Source organism: Manis javanica, chromosome 17 (assembly GCF_040802235.1).
Source record: "Manis javanica isolate MJ-LG chromosome 17, MJ_LKY, whole genome shotgun sequence".
Lineage (NCBI taxonomy): Eukaryota > Metazoa > Chordata > Mammalia > Pholidota > Manidae > Manis > Manis javanica.
Window position 1 is genome coordinate 16,717,873 of NC_133172.1, and position 21,110 is coordinate 16,738,982.

The 21,110-nt window shown below is 38.7% G+C and overlaps 1 protein-coding gene across 2 annotated transcripts in view; it reads right to left on the reverse strand.

Annotated features, from left to right (window-relative positions):
• ZNF829 (zinc finger protein 829) overlaps positions 1–21,110 on the reverse strand; it is a 45,783-nt gene that overhangs the window by 19,481 nt on the left and 5,192 nt on the right. For both annotated transcript variants that reach the window (XM_073226275.1, XM_073226274.1), the window contains exons 2-3: positions 20,154–20,280; positions 19,759–19,854 (exon numbers count right to left, since the gene is read on the reverse strand). In XM_073226275.1, coding sequence (XP_073082376.1) covers positions 19,759–19,854; positions 20,154–20,280 — 223 coding nt within the window. The remainder of the gene's footprint in view (positions 1–19,758; positions 19,855–20,153; positions 20,281–21,110) is intronic.

The following is a 21,110-nucleotide window of genomic DNA, read 5'->3' on the forward strand; positions in this document are numbered from 1 at the left end:
TACAATAGCCAAGAAATGGAAGTAACCTAAATGTCCATCAGTAGATGAATGGATAAAGAAGAGGTGGTACATATACATAATGGAATATTATTCAGCCATAAGAAGAAAATAAATCCTACCATTTGCAACAACATGGATGGAGCTAGAGGGTATTATGCTCAGTGAAGTAAGCCTGGAAGAGAAAGACAAGTACCAAATGATTTCACTCACATGTGGAGTATAAGAACAAAGAAAAGCTGAAGGAACAAAACAGCAGCAGAATCACAGAACCCAGGAATGGACTAACAGTTACCAAAGGGAAAGGGACTGGGGAGAATGGGAGGGTAGGGAGGGATAAGGGCAGGGAAAAAGAAAGGGGGCATTAAGATTAACATGTATAATGTTGGGATGGGGAACGGGGAGGGATGTGCAACACAGAGAAGACAAGTAGTGACTCTACAGCATTTTACTATGCTGATGGACAGTGACAGTAATGGGGTTTGTGGGGGTGACTTGGTGACGGGGGGAGTCTAGTAAACATAATGTTCCTCATGTAATTGTAGATTAATGATACCAAAAAATAAAAAATAAATAAATAAATAAAATACCTAGAAATAAATCTAAGCAAGGAGGTAAAAGACCTATACCCTGAAAACTACAAGACTCTCATGAGAGAAATTAAAGAAGCCACCAAAACGTTCTCCTCTCAGATTGGATTAAAGATGGCGGCATGAGAGGAGAGACAGAGGCTTCCTCCTAAAACTGGATACAATTAGAAAATATAGTTGGCACAACTAATCCTGAGAGAGCAACAGGAAACAGGATGGCGTCAGACTGCACACACCTGGAGAAAAGAGCAGACCTCACCAAATGGGGTAACGTATCAGAGGTGTGGCTCTGCAGGACCCAAGCCCTCCCCCACCCCAGCTCACTGGCGGGAGGAAGAGAAACAGAGCAGGGAGGGAGTGGATGGCTTGGGACTACTGAATACCTAGCTCCAGAGATCTGCGCTGGGAGCAGAAACCTACATTTCATGGTGCTCTCAGGAGACTCGCCTGACTACCGGGTTGGAAAGTTAATACAGGCAGAGTTCCTGGGGAGACTGGGATTCCAGCCGCTTGTGAAAAGCAGGGATACATACCTGGCTCCTCTGGAACAAAAACTTATACCTGTGTGCCTGGCCCACTGGCTCAGGTAGTGGAGAAAGGCACACCAGCCGGGATACGGGGAACAGCTCTTTCCTCCCCCCAGGCACCAGTACTGCTCTCCTGCAACCCCCAACATTGCTTCAGGGGCTGAGCAGATCCAGAATACAGCTTTGGCCACTACAGGGCGCTATATACAACCATGAAATGCCAAAGGAACCTTCACCAGAGTAAAATTATTAATACAACTCCCAAGAAAGATTTAAATGATATGGACCTCATGACTCTTCCTGAAAGGGAATTCAAAATAAAAATCATCAACATTCTAATGGAGGTACGGAAAGATATCCAAGAACTCAGGAATGAATTTAGGTCGGAGATCCAATCATTGAAGAGCACAATGGAAGGTATTAAAAGCAGGTTGGATACAGTGGAGGAGACAATACATGAAATAGAAACTAGAGAAGAGGAATACAAGAAGCTGAGGCACAGAGAGAAAAAAGGATCTCTAAGAATGAAAGAATATTGACAGAACTGTATGACCAATCCAAACAGAACAATATTCACATTATAGAAATACCAGAAGAAGAAGAGAGAAAGAAAGGGATAGAAAGGGTCTTTGAGGAGGTAGTTGCTGAAAACTTCCCCAGTCGGGGGAAGGAGATAACTCTCTGAGGCCATGGAGATCCACACATCTCCCAACACAAGAGACCCAAGGAAGACAATACCAAGACATATACTAAGAAAATTGGCAAAGATCAAGGATATGGACAGACTATTAAAAGCAGCCAGAGAGAGAAATAAGGTCACATACAAAGGAAAGCCCATCAGGCTAACATCAGACTTCTCAGCAGAAACCTTACAGGCCAGAAGGGAGTGTCATGATGTATTTAATGCCATGAAGCAGAAGGGCCTGGAACCAAGATTACTTTAACGGGCAAGATTATCATTTAAATTTGAAGGAGGGTTTAAGCAATTTCCAGATAAGCAAAAGCTGAGAGAATTTACCACCCACAAACCATCTCTACAGTCTATTTTGGAGGGACTGCTATAGACGGCAGTGCTCCTAAGGTTGAATAGCTGTCACCAGAGGAAATAAAACCACAGTAAAGAAAGTAACAGATAATTATGAAGCAAGTGCAAAATTAAATTAACTATCATCAAAGTCAATCAAGGGATAGACAAAAAGTACAGAATTCGATACCTAGTACATAAAGAATGAAGGAGGAACAAAAAGCAGGAGAAATAGAAAAGAACCTTTGGATTGTCTTTGTAATAGCATACTAAGTGAGTTAAGTTAGACTCTTAGATAGTAAGGAAAGTAACCTGGAACCTTTGGTAACCACGAATCTAAAGCCTGCAATAGCAATAAGTACATAACTATTGATAATCACCCTAAATGCAAATGGACTGAATGCACCAATCAAAAGACACAGTAATAGAATGGATAAAAAAGCACGACCCATCTATATGCTGCTTACAAGAGACTCATCTCAAACCCAAAGACATGCACAGACTAAAAGTTAAGGGATGGAAAAACATATTTCATTCAAACAACAGGGAGAGAAAAGCAGGTGTTGCAGTACTAGTATCAGACAAAATAGACTTCAAAACAAAGAAAGTAACAAGAGGATATAAACATTATAAATATATATACACCCAACAGAGGAGCACCAGCATTTGTGAAACAAATACTAACAGAACTAAATGATGAAATACAATGCAAAGCATTCATTTTAGTAGACTTCAACACACCATTCATTCTAAAGGACAGATCCACGAGACAGAGAATAAGAAAGGACACAGAGGCACTGCACAACACAATAAAACAGATGGACGTAATAGACATCTATAAAACTCTACACCCAAAAGCAACAGGATACACATTCTTCTCAAGTGCACATGGAACATTCTCCAGAATAGACCATATACTAGGCCACAAAAACAGCCTCAGTAAATTCAAAAACACTGAAATTCTACCAAGCAACTTTTCAGACCACAAAGGTATAAAACTAGAATCAAATTGTACAAAGAAAGCAAAAAGCCTCAAAACACATGGAGGCTTAACAACATGCTCCGAAATAGTCAATGTATGAACAACCAAATTAAAATGGAGATCCAGCAATATATGTAAATGACAACAACAACACAAAGCCCCAACCTCTGTGGGATGCAGCTAAAGCAGTCTTAAGAGGAAAGTAGATCGCAATCTAGGTATATGTAAAGAAGAAAGAACAAACGCAAATAAATAACATTACAATTATCAAAATTGGAAAAAGAACAAATGAGGCCTAAGGTCAGCAGAAGGAGGGACATAATAAAGATCAGAGAAGAAATAAACAAAATTGAGAAGAATAAAACAATAGAAAAAAATCAATGAAACCAAGAGCTGATTCTTTGAGAAAATAAACAAAATAGATAAGCCTCTAGCCAGATTTATTAAGAGAAAAAGAGAATCAACACATATCAACAGAATCAGAAACGAAAAAGGAAACATGACGACTGACCCAACAGTAATACAAATTATTAGAGACTACTATGAAAACCTATATGCAAAGAAGTTGGAAAACCTAGAAGAAATGGACAACTTCCTAGAAAAATACAACCTTCCAAGACTGACCAAGGAAGAAACACAACATATAAACAAACCAATTACCAGCAAAAAATTGAAGCGGTAATCAATAAACTACCTAAGAACAAAACCCACGGGCCAGATGGATTTACTTGGAATTTTATCAGACATACAGAGAAGACATAATACCCATTCTCCTTAAAGTTTTCCAAAGAATAGAAGAGGAGGGAATACTCCCAAACTCATTCTATGAAACCAACATCACCCTAATACCAAAACCAGGCAAAGACCCCACCAAAAAAGAAAATTACAGACCAATATCACTGCTGAATGTAGATGCAAAAATACTCAACAAAATATTAGCAAACCGAATTCAAAAATACATCAAAAGGATCATACACCATGACCAAGTGGGATTCATCCCAGGGATGCAAGGATGGTACAACATTGGAAAATCCATCAAACATCATCCACCACATCAACAAAAAGAAGGACAAAAACCACATGATCATCTCCATAGATGCTGATAAAGCATTAGAAAAAATTCAACATCCATTCATGACAAAAACTCTCAACAAAATGGGTATAGAGGGCAGGTACCTCAACATAATAAAGACCATATATGATAAACCACAGCCAACATCATACTGAACAGTGAAAAGCTGAAAGCTTTTCCTCTGAGATTGGGAACAAGACAGGGATGCCCACTCTCCACACTGTTGTTCAACATTGTACTGGAGGTCCTAGCCACAGCAACTAGACAAAACAAAGAAATACAAGGAATCCAGATTGGTAAAGAAGTCAAACTGTCACTATTTGCAGATGACATGATATTGTACATAAAAAACCCTAAGACTCCACTCCAAAACTACTAGAACTGATATTGGAATACAGCAAAGTTGCAGGATACAAAATTAACACACAGAAATCTGTGGCTTTCCTATACACTAACAATGAACTAATAGAAAGAGAAATCAGGAAAACAATTCCACTCACAATTACATCAAAAAGACTAAAATATCTAGGAGTAAACCTGACTAAGGAAGTGAAAGACCTATACCCTGAAAACTACAAGACATTCTTAATACAAATTCAAGAGGTCATTAACAAATGGAAACTCATTCCATGCTCCTGGCTAGGAAGAATTAATATCGTCAAAATGGCCATCCTGCCAAAAGCAATATACAGATTCGATACAATCCCTATCAAAATAACAATAGCATTCTTCAATGAACTGGACCAAATAGTTCAAAAATTAATATGGAATCACCAAAGACCCCGAATAGCCAAAGCAATCCTGAGAAGGAAAAATAAAGTCGGGGGGATCTTGCTCCCCAACGTCAAGTTCTACTACAAAGCCACAGTAATCAAGACAATTTGGTACTGGCACAAGAACAGAGCCACAGACCAGTGAAACAGAATAGAGACTCCAGACATTAAACCAAACATATATGGCCAATTAATATACGATAAAGGAGCCATGGACATACAATGGGGAAATAACAAGTCTTTTCAACAGATGGTGCTGGCAATACTGGACAGCTACATGTAAGAGAATGAAACTGGATCACTGTCTAACCCCATACACAAAAGTAAATTCGAAATGGATCAAAGACCTGAATTTAAGTCATGAAACCATAAAACTCTTAGAAGAAAACATAGGCAAAAATCTCATGGATATAAACATGAGTGACTTCTTCATGAACATATCTCCCCGGGCAAGGGAAACAAAGGCAAAAATGAACAAGTGGGACTATATCAAGCTAAAAAGCTTCTGTACAGCAAAGGACACCATCAATAGAACAAAAAGGTATCCTACAGTATGGGAGAATATATTCATAAATGACACATCTGATAAAGGACTGACATCCAAAATACTTAGAGCTCACACACCTCAACAAACAAAAGGCAAATAATCCAACTAAAAAAATGGGCAGAGGAGCTGAAAAGACAGTTCTCTAAAGAAATTCAGATGGCCAAAAAACACATGAAAAGATGCTCCACATCGCCTGTCATCAGAGAAATGCAAATTGAAACCACATGAGATATCACCTCACACCAGTAAGGATCGCCATCATTGAAAAGACAAACAACAACAAATGTTGGCGAGGTTGTGGAGAAAGGGGAACCTTCCTACACTGCTGGTGGGAATGCAAATTACTTCAACCAGTGTGCAAAGCAGTATGGAGGTTCCTCAAAAAGCTCAAAATAGAAATACCATTTGACCCAGGAATTCCACTTCTAGGAATTTACCCTAAGAATGCAGCACTCCAGTTTGAAAAAGGCGATGCACCACTATGTTTATCTCTGCACTATTTACAATAGCTAAGATATGGAAGCAATCTAAATGTCCATCAGTAGATGAATGGATAAAGAAGATGTGGTACATATACACCATGGAATATTATTCAGCCATAAGAAAAAAACAGATCCTACCATGCGCAACAACATGGATGGAGCTAGAGGGTATTATGCTCCGTGAAATAAGCCAGGTGGAGAAAGACAAGCACCAAATGATTTCACTCATATGTGGAGTCTAAGAACAAAGAAAAACTGAAGGAACAATACAGCAGCAGAATCACAGAACCCAAGGATGGACTAACGATTACCAAAGGGAAAGGGACTGGGCACGCAAGTTGGGAAGGGAGGGATAGGGCAGGGAAAAAGAAAGTGGGCCTTATGATTAGCATGTATAATGTGGGGGGCACATAGGGATGTACAACACAGAGAAGACAAGTAGTGAGTCTACAGCATCTTACTACGCTGATGGATAGTTACTGTAATGGGGTTTGTGGGGGTCGGACTTGGGGAAGGGGAGTGTCTAGTAACCATAATGTTCTTCATGTAATTGTAGATTAATGATAAAATGAATAAAAAAATAAAAATAATAATAATAAAGGCGCCAATAAATCAAAACCCATCCCATGCTCATGGATAGGAAGAATTAATATTGTCCAAGTGGCCATCCTGCCTAAAGCAATTTACAGATTCAATGCAATTCCTATCAAAATACCAACAGAACTCTTCAATGAACTAGAGCAAATCATTCTCAAATTCATATGGAACTACAAAAGACCCCAAATAGCCAAAGCAATCCTGAGAAGGAAGAAGAAAGCTATGGGAATTATGCTCCTAAACATCAAGCTCTATTAGAAAGCCACAGTAATCAAAATAATTTGGTACTGGCACAAGAACAGAAACAGAGATCGATGGAACAGACTAGAGAGCCCAGATATGAATCCAACCATATATGGTCAATTAATATATGATAAAGGAGGCATGGACATAAAATGGGGAAATGGCAGCCTCTTCAACAACTGGTGTTTGCAAAACTGGACAGCTGCATTCAAGAGAACAAAACTGATTATTGTTTAACCCCATACACAAAAGTAAACTTGAAATGGATCAAAGACCTGAAGGTAATTCATTAAACCATAAAACTCTTAGAAGACAACATAGGCAAAAATCTCCTGAATATGAATAGGAGCAACTTCTTCGTGAACACATCTCCTTGAGCAAGGGAAACAAATCCCTCTCTTGACCCCCTTTCTCCAATCATGTGAGCAAAAATGAACACATCAGAGTACATCAAACTAAAAAGCTTCTGTATGGCAAAGGACACCATCAGAAAAACAAGAAGGCATCCTACAGTATGGGAGAATTATTTATAAATGACATATCCGACAAAGGGTTAACATCTAAATTATATGAAGAACTCACATACCTCAACACAGGGAAATGGAAATTAAAACCACAATGAGATATCACCTCACAGCAGTAAGGATGGCCAGCATCAAAAAGACTAAGAACAACAAATGCTGGTGAGGATGCAGAGAAAGGGGTACCCTCCTACACTGCTGGTTCAACCATTGTGGAAAGCAATATGGAGGTACCTCAAAAAACTAAAAATAGAAATACCATTTGACCCGTGAATCCCACTCCTAGGAATTTACCCAAAGAATACAAGTTCTCAGATTCATATGCACCCCTATGTTTATGGCAGCAATTTTTACAATATCCAAGATATGGAAGCAACCTAAGTGTCCATCAGTAGATGAATGGATAAAGAAGATGTGGTACATATACACAATGGAATACTATTCAGCCATAAGAAAGAAACAAATCCTACCATTTGCAGCAACATGGATGGACCTGGAGGATATTATGCTCAGTGAAATAAGCCAGGTGGAGAAAGAAAAGTGCCAAATTATTTCCCTCATTTGTGGAGTATAACAATGAAGCAAAACTGAAGGAACAAAACAGCAGCAGACTCACAGACTCCAAGAAGGGAGTAGCTGTTACCAAAGGGGAGGGGAGTGTGAGGTTGGGTCAGGTGGGAGGGAGATGGGGATTGAGCGGCATGGTGTGGTGGGTCACAGGGAAAACAGTGTAGCACAGAGAAGGCAAACAGTCAATCTGTGATATCTCACTACACTGATGGACAGTGTCTGCAATAGGGTATGGGTGGTGACTTGATAATATGGGTAAATGTAGTAACTACATTGTTTTCTCACGTGAAACCTTCATAAGAGTGTATAGCAATAATACCTTAATAAAAAAATTTTTTTAATGAACAAATGGGAGTACATCAAACTAAGAAGCTTCTGTACAGCAAAGAAGACTATCAGCAGAACAAAAAGGCATCCAACAGTACAGGAGAATATATTCATAAACAACATATCTGATACGGGGTTAACGTCCAAAATATATAAAGAGCTCAGACTCCTCAACACCAAAAAAGCAAATAACCCAATTAACAAATGGGCAAAGGAGGAAGGGAGGCAAGATGGCGGCATGAGTAGAGCAGCGGAAATCTCCTCCCAAAACCACATATATTTTTGAAAATACAACAAAGACAACTCTTCCTAAAAGAGAGACCAGAAGACACAGGACAACATCCAGACCACATCCACACCTGCAAGAACCCAGAGCCTCACGAAGGGGGTAAGATACAAGCCCCAGCCCAGCGGGACCCAAGCGCCCCACACCCCAGCTCCAGGCAGGAGGAGAGGAGTTGGAGCGGGGAGTGAGAAGGAGCCCAGGACTGCTAAATAGCCAGCCCTAGCCATCCGTACCAGAGCGCAGACACAGTGCATGCGTGGGGTGCTGGAAACTAGGGAAACAGGACAGTAAGACCTGTGAGCGGGTCCCCACAGCCGGTGCCCTGGGGAAAAAGAAAAGTGAGTGCTTTTTGGAAGTCTTAAGGGACAGGAACCCCACAGCTGGCAGAAGCGTCCTGGGACACTTAGTCTAGCAGCAGTTAGAGTGGGGAACTCAGGGCACTCTAACCCCCTGAGCATCAGGGAGCACGGAAGACCCTCATGGAGATAAATAGCCTTCTGGTCGTTCCCCCTACAATGCGGCTCCACCATACCGAAGCAGCTGCCCAAGGAAGGCCACACGCACAGCAACAGTGGAGATAAACTCCATTGCGGCTGGGCAAGAATCAGAAGACCCGTCTGCGCGCAGCTGCCCAGCACAAGCCACTAGAGGTCGATGTCCTCCTAGGAGAGGAAGGCCACACACCAAAAAGAAGGGAAGTTCTTCTAGCCATCACTCGAGCCAGCTCTGCAAACTATCTCTACCACCATGAAAAGGCAAAATTTGAGGTAGAAAAAGATAACAGAGACAACACCTGAGAAAGAGACAGACCTAACCAGTCTTCCTGAAAAAGAATTCAAAATAAAAATCATAAACCTGCTTATGGAGATGCAGAGAAATATATAAGAGCTAAGGGATGAAGTCCGGAGGGAGATTACAGACGTCCAGAAGTAGATTACGGAAGTGAAACAAACTCTGGAAGGACGTATAAGCAGAATGGATAAGATGCAAGAGGCTATTGATGGAATAGAAACCAGAGAACAGGAATGCATAGAAGCTGACACAGAGAGAGATAAAAGGATCTCCAGGAATAAAATATCAAGAGAACAGTGTGACCAATCCAAAAGGAACAATATCTGTATTATAGGTGTACCAGAAGAAGAAGATAGGGAAAAAGGGATAGAAAGTGTCTTTGAAGAAATAATTGCTGAAAACTTCCCCAGACTGGGGGAGGAAATAATCGAACAGACCATGGAAATACACAGAACTCCCAACAGAAAGGACCCAAAGAGGACAACACCAAGACACATAGTAATTAAAATGGTAAAGCCCAATGACAAGGAAAGAGTTTTAAAGGCAGCTAGAGAGAAAAAGGTCACCTATAAAGGAAAACCCATCAGGCTATCATTAGACTTCTCAACAGAAACCTAACAGGCCAGAAGAGAATGGCATGATATATTTAACGCAATGAAACAGAAGGGCCTTGAAGCAAGGAAACTGTATCCAGCACAACTATCATTTAAATATGAAGGAGGAATTAAACAATTCCCAGACAAGCAAAAGTTGAGGGAATTTGCCTCCCACAAACCAACTCTCCAGAGTATTTTAGACGGACTGTTCTGGACAGGAGCACTCCTAAGACTAAACAGATGTCACCAGAGAAAATAAAATCACAGCAAAGAAAGCAGACCAACCAAATACTAAAGGCAAAAAATAAAATCAATTACCCACTGAAAGCAGTTAAAGGAAACACAAAAGAGCACAGAATAAAACAACCAACATATAAAGCATGGAGGAGGAGGAATAAGAGAGAGAAGAAAAGAATCCCTAGACAGTGTATATAACAGCTCAATAAGTGAGCTAAGTTAGACAGTAAGATACTAAAGAAGCTAACCTTGAACCTTTGGTAACCACGAATCTAAAGCCAGCAATGGCAATAAGTATATATCTTTCAATAGTCACCCTAAATGTAAATGGACTGAATGCACCAATCCAAAGACACAGAGAATAGAATGGATAAAAAAGCAAGACCCATCTATATGCTGCTTACAAGAGACTCACCTCAAACCCAAAGACATGCACAGACTAAAAGTCAACGGATGGAAAACCACATTTCAGGCAAACAACAGAGAGAAGGAAGCAGGGGTTGCAGTACTAGTATGAGACAAAATAGACTTCAAAACAAAGAAAGTCACAAGAGATAAAGAAGGACATTACATAATGATAAAGGGCTCAGTCCAACAAGAGGATATAACCATTCTAAATATATATGCACCCAACACAGGAGCACCAGCATATGTGAAACAAATACTAACAGAACTAAAGGGGGAAATAGAATGCAATGCATTTATTTTAGGAGACTTCAACACGCCATTCACCCCAAAGGATAGATCCACTGGGCAGAAAATAAGTAAGGACACGGAAGCACTGAACAACACACTAGAACAGATGGACCTAATAGACATCAATAGAACTCTATATCCAAAAGCAACAGGATATACATTCCTCTCAAGTGCACAAGGAACATTCTCCAGAATAGACCACATACTAGCTCACAAAAAGAGCCTCAGTAAATTCCAAAAGATTGAAATTCTACCAACCAACTTTTCAGACCACAAAGGTATAAAACTAGAAATAAATCCACAAAGAAAGCAAAAAGGCTCACAAACACATGGAGGCTTAACAACATGCTCCTAAATAATCAATGGATCAATGAACAAATTAAAATAGAGATCAAGGAATATATGGAAACAAATGACAACAACAACACAAAGCCCCAACTTCTGTGGGACACAGCGAAAGCAGTCTTAAGAGGAAAGCGTACAGTGATCCAGGCACACTTAAAGAAGGAAGACCAATCCCAAATGAATAGTCTAGCATCACAATTATTAAAACTGGAAAAAGAAGAACAAATGAGGCCTAAAGTCAGCAGAAGGAGGGACATAATAAACATTAGAGAAGAAATAAACAAAACTGAGAAGAATAAAACAATAGAAAAAATCAATGAAACCAAGAACTGGTTCTTGGAGAAAATAAACAAAATAGATAAGCCTCTAGCCAAACTTATTAAGAGAAAAAGAGAATCAACACACATCAGCAGAATCAGAAATGAGAATGGAAATTTCACGACAGACTCCCCAGAAATACAAAGAATTATTAAAGACTGCTGTGAAAACCTATATGCTAACAAGCTGGAAAACCTAGAAGAAATGGACAACTTCCTAGAAAAATATAACCTTCCAAGACTGACCCAGAAAGAAACAGAAAATCTAAACAGACCAATTACCAGCAACGAAATTGAAGTGGTAATCAAAAAACTACCCAAGAACAAAACCCCTGGACCGGATGGATTTACCTCGGAATTTTATCAGACATACAGAGAAGACATAATACCCATTCGCCTTAAAGTTTTCTAAAAAATAGAAGAGGAGGGAATACTCCCAAACTCATTCTACGAAGCCAACATTACCCTAATACCAAAACCAGGCAAAGACCCCACCAAAAAAGAAAATTACAGACCAGTATCCCTGATGAATGTAGATGCAAAAATACTACAAAATATTAGCAAACGGAATTCAAAAATACATCAAAAGGATCATACACCATGACCGAGTGGGATTCATCCCAGGGATGCAAGGATGGTACAACATTCGAAAATCCATCAACATCATTCACCACATCAACAAAAAGAAGGACAAATACCACAAGATCATCTCCATAGATGCTGAAAAAGCATTCGACAAAATTCAACATCCATTCATGATAAAAACTCTCAACAAAATGGGCATAGAGGGCAAGTAGCTCAACATAATAAAGGCCATATATGATAAACCCACAGCCAACATCATACTGAACAGTGAGAAGCTGAAAGCTTTTCCTCTGAGATCAGGTATAAGACAGGGATGCCCACTCTCCCCAGTGTTATTTAATATAGTAATGGAGGTCCTAGCCATGGCAATTAGACAAAACAAAGAAATACAAGGAATCCAGACTGGTAAAGAAGAAGTCAAACTGTCACTATTTGCAGATGACATGATATTGTACATAAAAAACCTAAAGACTCCACTCCAAAACTACTAGAACTGATAATGGAATACAGCAAAGTTGCAGGATACAAAATTAACAGACAGAAATCTGTGGCTTCCCTACACACTAACAATGAACCAATAGAAAGAGAAATCAGGAAAACATCTCCATTCACAATTGCATCAAACAGAATAAAATACTAGGAATAACCTAACCAAAGCAGTGAAAGACCTATACCCTGAAAACTACAAGACACTCTTAAGAGAAATTAAAGAGGTCACTAACAAATGGAAACTCATCCCATGCTCTTGGGTATGAAGAATTAATATCATCAAAATGGCCATCCTGCCCAAAGCAATATACAGATTTGATGCATACCCTATCAATTTACCAGCAACAATCTTCAATGAACTGGAACAAGTAGTTCAAAAATTCATATGGAAACACCAAAGACCCTGAATAGCCAAAGCAATCCTGAGAAAGAATAAAGTGGGGGGATCTCACTCCCCAACTTCAAGCTCTACTACAAAGCCATAGTATTCAAGACAATTTGGTACTGGCACAAGAACAGAGCCACAGACCAGTGGAACAGATTAGAGATTTCACACATTAACCCAAACATATATGGTCAATTAATATTTCATAAAGGAGCCATGGACATACAATGGGGAAATCACGATCTCTTCAACAGATGGTGCTGGCAAAACTGGACAGCTACATGTAAGAGAATGAAACTGGACCATTGGTTAAGCCCATACACAAAAGTAAATTCGAAATGGATGAAAGACCTGAATTTAAGTCATGAAACTATTAAACTCTTAGAAAAAAACACAGGCAAAGATCTCTTAGACATAAACATGAGTGACCTCTTCTTGAAGATATCTCCCCAGACAAGGAAAACAAAAGCAAAAATGAACAAGCAGGACTATATCAAGCTGAAAAGCTTCTGTACAGCAAAGGACACCATCAATAGAACAAAAAGGTACCCTACAGTATGGAAGAATATTTTTGTAAATGAGAGATCCGATACAGGCTTGACTTCCAAAATATATAAAGAGCTCACACTCCTCAACAAACAAAAAGCAAATAATCCAATTATACAATGGGCAGAGGAGCTGAACAGACAGTTCTCCAAAGAAGAAATTCAGATGGCTAACAGACACATGAGAAGATGCTCTACATCGCTAGTTACCAGAGAAATGCAAATTAAAACCACAATGAGATATCACCTCACACCAGTAAGGATGGCCACCATCCAAAAGACAAACAACAAAAAATGTTGGCAAGGTTGTGGAGAAAGGGGAACCCTCCTACACTGCTGGTGGGAATGTAAATTAGTTCAACCATTGTGGAAAGCAATATGGAGGTTCCTCAAAATGCTCAAAATAGACTTACCACTTGATCCAGGAATTCCACTCTTCAGAATTTACCCTAAGAATGCAGCACTCCAGTTTGAAAAAGACAGACGCACCCCTATGTTTTTCACAGCACTATTTACAATAGCCAAGAATTGGAAGCAACCTAAGTGTCCATCCGTAGATGAATGGATAAAGAAGATGTGGTACATATACACAATGGAATATTATTCAGCCATAAGAAGAAAACAAATCCAACCATTTGCAACAACATGGATGGAGCTAGAGGTTATTATGCTCAGTGCAATAAGCCAAGCAGAAAAAGACAAATACCAAATGATTTCACTCATCTGTGGAGTATAAGAACAAAAGAAAAACTGAAGGAACAAAACAGCATCAGAATCACAGAACCCAAGAATGGCCTAACAGTTACCAAAGGGAAAGAGACAGGGGAGAAATGGGAGGGTAGGGAGGGATAAGGGCGGGGAAGAAGAAAGGGGGTATTATGTTTAGCATGTATAATGTGGGGTGTGGGGGAAGGGGAGGGCTTTGCAACACAGAGAAGACAAGTAGTGATTCTACAACATCTTACTATGCTGATGGACAGTGACTGTAATGGGGTTTGTGGTGGGGACATGGGGTAGGGGAGAGCCTAGTAAACATAATGTTCTTCATGTAATTGTAGATTAATGATAATAAAATAATTTTAAAAAAAAGAAGAAATTCAGATGGCCAACAGACACATGAAAAGATGTTCCACATCGTGGGGTATCAGAGAAATGCAAATTAAAACCACAATAAGATATCACCTCACACCAGTAAGGATGGCTACCATCCAAAAGACAAACAACAAATGTTGGCGAGGTTGTGGAGAAAGGGGAACCCTCCTACACTGCTGGTGGGAATGTAAATTAGTTCAACCATTGTGGAAAGCAATAGGGAGGTTCCTCAAAATGCTCAAAATAGACTTACCACTTGACCCAGGAATTCCACTCTTAAGAATTTACCCTAAGAATGCAGCACTCCAGTTTGAAAAAGACAGATGCACCCCTATGTTTATCACAGGACTAACAATAGGCAAGAATTGTAAGCAACCTAAGTGTCTATCAGTAGATGAATGGATAAAGAAGAAGTGGTACATATACACAATAGAATATTATTCAGCCATAAGAAGAAAACAAATCCAACCATTTGCAACAACATGGATGGAGCTGGAGGGTATTATGCAAGTGAAATAAGCCAAGCAGAGAAAGAGAAATACCAAATGATTTCACTCATTTGTGGAGTATAAGAACAACAGAAAAACTGAAGGAACAAAACAGCAGCAGAATCACAAAACCCAACAATGGACTAACAGGTACCAAAGGGAAAGGGACTGGGGAAGATGGGTGGGTGGGGAGGGATAAGGCGGGGGGGGAGAAGAAAGTGGGTATTATGACTAGCATGCATAATGTGGGGGGTAGGAGAAAGGGGAGGGCTGTGAACACAGAGAAGACAAGTAGTGATTCTACATTTTGGTATGCTGATGGACAGTGACTAATGGGGTTTGGGGGGGCCTTGCTGTAGGGGAGAGCCTAGTAAACATAATAATCTTCATGTAATTGTAGATTAATGATAACAAAAAGAAAAAAAAAGAGGGACGACTCCCTGATAGGATAAAACTAACTGCAAATCAACGATTTTGCATGCTTTACATATCCTTACTTTTGATCTTTTAAAAGGTGTCAGATGATCAGCTATGGAAGTACATTCTTCTGATAATATTCCTTTCTCTTAAAGAAAAAAAAAAGGACTTCCTGTGTGGTAATCTCCAATAGGTTCTTCACAATGGTATAAAGGTCATATCAAAGTGTGAGCAAAGGGTTTGTTTGTGTTTATACAGAGGATCAAAGCCTAATTTGGCTACCTAGAAAACAAATTGAGATACAATATGAAGAAGAACTTCCAACATCCACATCCTCTGGAAGAGTCATTCCAGAAGATGATCATCAACTTCAACAATGATCCTGGCGCGGTTGCAGTTGTAGCTGCATTCATCCCACCGGTTCCTGGACTTGCTATTGGAACGAAGAAGGAGATATCTAAGCTGGGCTGTGCATACAGTAAAACAACAAATTTGACTGGTCTATACTGTTGGAACTCAACCAAGAATTAGGAGAAGTGCAAGTTGCAGTGCTCCAAAATCGTGCGACTATAGACTATCTACTGTTAAAAGAACATGTGGGATGTGAACAGTTCCCAGGAATGTGTTGTTTTAATTTGTTTGATTTTTCTCAAACTATTCAAATTCAGTTAGACAATATCTATCATATCATTGATTAGTTTTCACAAATGCCTTGAGTACCTAACTGGTTTTCTTGGTTTCACTGGATATGGCTGGTAATTGTAGGTCTGCTTTTGTTATATAGCTGTATTCCTATTATGTTAATGTGTGTACGCAATTTAATTAGTAGTTTAAAACCTATACATGCTTATGTTACTCTACAAGAAGATATGTCAAAGAAATAATCAATCTTTCCATGTTTTCTTCCATCTGCTACTTCTATTGCTTTTCTTCTTCCTTCCTAATTACAACCCTTTAGAAGAATTCATGCCTCATATCGAAAATTACCAAGTATCATAATTCTTCCAAGTGGTAAAGATACCTCAAGACAAATGCTGGGCATAGAAGCCACAGGGCATAAATCTGCAAAGTAGTAAAAAGCTAACCTTTTCAAAGAATATCGCTTCTCTCTCACTTACCTTTACATTTCACTGTATGGCCCTGGAAGATGACTGGTTAACCAGACGGGTAAGATTCCTCAAGGAGGAACAACCTATGACAGGCACAGTCGCAGGGGGGCCATCAGGTGAGAAATTGGGGATCAACAGAGGTGAGGCTTAGAACCTCACCCCCCCACCCCCGCCTTGTTTTCAGAGAAATCTTCTGCATCTGTGGATGTTTTGTTGCCCTTGTCTACCTTGGATTAATACTTAGTCTATAGGCACAGACCTGATCATCTATATTTGCCCTCTTACAGCACTAAATTATGTTTTCTACCTTTATCTTGCATCTACCTACCACTTTAGCATTTTATTTAAAATAATAATAATAATAATAATAATAAGGGAGAAATGTGGGATTCACATATAAATCAAGTATAAAAATCAAATGAATAATCATATCTGACTTAATTGTTTATAGTTCATGATGCATGATCAAAACCGGAAGTTTCTTTGAAATGACTGCCTTTGTACTGTTCACCATGTAAGAACTTATTCACTATGCAAGAATTTGTTCACCATGTAAGAACTTGTTCGTTATGCTTCAGAAGATTGGAGACTATTGAGAATTAGGCTCGGGGTTGATTAATGATTGTGCATTGAGTCCCCTATACAGAATTTTATTGTTGTTAACAACCATTTGATCAATAAATGTGAGAGATGCCCTCTCAAAAAAAAAAGGGGCAAAGGATCTGAACAGTCACTTCTCCAAAGATAATGGGGAGGGAGGAAGAAGGAGATTAAGGGGTATTATGATTAGGACACATAATATAGGGGGTTCATGGAGAAGGCAGTATAGCACAGAGAAGACAAGTAGTGACTCTATTGCATCTTATTATGCTGATGGACAGTGACTGCCATGGGGTATGTTGGCAGGATTTGATAATATGGGTGATTGTAGAAACCAAAATGTTTCTCATATGAAACTTTCATAAGAATGTGTATCAATGATAGCCAGAAACAAAAACACTCAGGTACTGACATTATACTAGAGGAAGAGAATAGGATGATATGATAGACTCACATGAGAATTTATCATCCAATAAAGATAGCACCAGAAATCCATGAGGAAAGCTCAAATTCTTTAATGGAAAATGGTTCAATTTATGGTGAAAAAAAATCCCTGTATCCTTGCTTAATATCACCTAAATGGATTAAACACATAATGTGAAAGATAAGACTATTACTTTAAAAGGAAACACAAAAGAAAATCTTTGTGAAAAATAGGGAAGGAAAGATAACTTACATAAAATCCCTTTAGTCCAAACCATAAAGCAAAAACATGAACTGAAAATATATCAAAATTAAGGATTTATGTTAAACGAAGGATACCATAGATAAATTCACAGTAGACTAGAAGATACTTGCAAATTAACAGGAATAAACTATTGACCTCAATAAAAATCCTAATAAGGATTATTAACAAAGGTAAAAAGCTACTAAGCATATCAAATGTTCAGGCTTATTAATAATTAGAAATGAAAATAAAAGCATTTTAGTATCACTTTTCACTTACTAGACATGGGAAAGTAGAAAGCCGGATAATGACAAGAGTGGGGAGGGCCACAGAATCTCCTAACGCACCACTGCTGGACATGCGGACTAGTGCTGCTCTTCTCTAGAGCTACCTGGTAATACTTAGTTAAACAGATATACACATGCCTCACTTTTGGGTTTATAGACTTGTTAAGTCTAAAGTAGAAAATAATGAATTTTGAATTCATCAAAAAGATGAATACTGTCTTTTCAATGTCTTACCAGTCTAACAGGTCAAGTAGAGGATTATTTAGTTCTCCAGGGAAATGTACCTTTGTTCATTTAACCATTCACTACTCATCAGAGCCCAGGCTCTGTTAAAGTTAGATGTTAAATTGAGAAGGATTGGTAAGTTGAAAATTATTTGTCTGGTGGAAAAGGTAGCCTGAAGGTTAATTATCCTGTAAGACAGTAATTAGTTTTTGTATCTGACTTAGTGATGTTATTCCTGCATTCTTTCTTTTGGGGACAATATTAACTCAATCTCTCCTAGGTAAATTGAACCAGCTTTACCATTCCTCTGGTTCTCTAATGAGCTAAATAAATCTTTCAAATGTGCTTATCATGTATTTATAAAAGAGTCATTTTTAACTTTTGAAGTTTTGAAAATGCTATATACTCTGACAGTTTTGAAGTTCCTATTGAGATGTACAAACAGACTCATCTGCAAAAGTCAGTGAAGTGTGTGACTTGAGAAGTGTACCTCATAGGCTACTGAAGCCCTGGCATCTTTTTTTCTTGGCTGCCTCAGTAAATCCCAAGCAGCAATAAAACTCTTATTTTCATTTACTTTGTTTCTCTCTACCAGCTCCTCCCCAATGTTTTGGGTTTTGTTTTGTGGCCAAGTCTCGTTTTGGTTCTGGTTTGTGCAAGCAAGGCAAGTTACAGGGATTAGGAATCTGATGGTATGGTGATTTCTACAGGGATGATGGAAGTCTGTTCTGGTTATTTGGGGATCCATTCTATGTTAAGCAAGATAACAGAGAATCTGGATTTTGATCTTTCTTGTAGGTCTGTCTGTAATATCTTGTGTCTCCAGGAAAGTAAAAAAAGACTTTGGATATCTGCATTGGTAAATTCTTTAGTTCTTTATTTATTGTGTCTCTGGCTAAATTGCAGAAATAAGGTGAGAGCTCTTTGTGTCTACAATTGAGTAAAAGTTTCTTTATTTTTTGGTTTTTGTTATGACTTTATTTTTTAGATATAATTTTAAAAACTTTTATCTATCAATAGGGTGAGTGTAAAGTATTTCCCTACTTCTAGAGGGCATTAATACATTCAATTGTGAAGGCTCTTAAGGAAGCTCACACCAAAAACACAAAGCAAACAAAGAATAAAATAGATAAACTGGATTTTATCAAGATTAAAACTTCTGTGCTTCAAAGGACAAAATCAAGAGGGTAAAACACAGCCTACTAAATAGGACAAAATGTTTTCAAATCAAATAGCTGGTAAGAGACTGGTATCTAGGTTATATAAATAACTCAAAACTCACTAATAAAAAGGAAAAAGACCCAGTTAAAAAATGGGTATGATCATTGCCCTGTCCTCTCTCACTTACCTGAACAAAGGCTTCTAGTCAGCTTTCTCTCAACCATCCAGGGCTCTTTTCCTTGTTCCAGTAAGGAAATTACAGCTGGCTTAGAATTGGAAAGTCCTGATCACGAAAAAACATAGGACATGGTTACACTGTGAGTGTTCCAGAAGTCAAATCTAGGTCCTTTGTGATCAAGAAAGAGATGCCATCATAGGAAGGACCAGAGAAAGATGAAGATGAAGCTTCAGCTGCAGCCCACTGGAGCTGCTAATTTCCAACTCTTCTATTCCAATTCAAACTATTCCTTGGGGTACAGAGAGCAGGAATTTAACTGGTTACTTGAAACAAATAATTCACAATGGAGAAAAGAGAACATTCCCAGGGGCAGATTCTAAATTTGGGGGGACAGTTATCCTTACCCACTGAAACCAGGTTGCTGAAATTCTCCAACATCACTTCTTTGTACAAATTCATCTGACCAGAGTCCAGGCATTCCCATTCCTCCTGACAGAAGTTTATAGATACATCCCTGAACATCACTGACCCCTGAAACAACAAACATGCTTTCACAATGGAAGGAGAGAAGAAAAAGATGGTAGTAGGGATGGTGGTAGAGGGATCTACAGAAAAGCACAGAAATTATTAAGCAAATCAAAGGCACTGGAACCCTACTGTATCATAGAAGACATATCTTCAGAGGGATAGACCTAGGAATATGCAAGTAGAGTGGACTTTTCCAATGAAATGAAATGGTAAACATGCAGGTCACTGCCTGGTCATATTAACTGCTTAAGCATGAATTCTTTCCCTTTTCCAAGATTTTCTTTATACTTTAAAAAACATCTTATATTTTGGAGAAAAATTTCAGAGTAATAGGGAACAACAGAATTTTCTAAAAGCTTCCAGAAAAAAACATGGGTTGCATAAAAATTTTCAGGAATCAGAATGGCAATGAACTTCTCAACAGCACCATTTGAAATAAGAAAACAAAGTGATTCCTTTAATATTACAAAGGGAAATGAATACTTGCCTTGAATTCTATACCTGGTCAAAGCTAGTGTCAATATACTAAGCAAGATAAAATACCAAGCAAATGTGAAGATTGTCCAGACAATTCTAGATCTTTAGGGAATAAAATTATCTCCCATGTAGTTTTTCTGAGGAAGCTACTGGCATATGTAAACCACCAAAACTAGGGAGTAAATTAAGAAAAAAGTATTATATTCAGAACTAAGAAAACTAACATGAGAATGGTGAACCAAGTTCCAATATACCTGAAAAAAGGGAGTCCCAAGACAGTATCTGGCAACAGACCTCTAAGAACAGGAGGACAAAGGACTATGGGAAAGAGGTCTCCAAGGAAAAATAAACAGCTA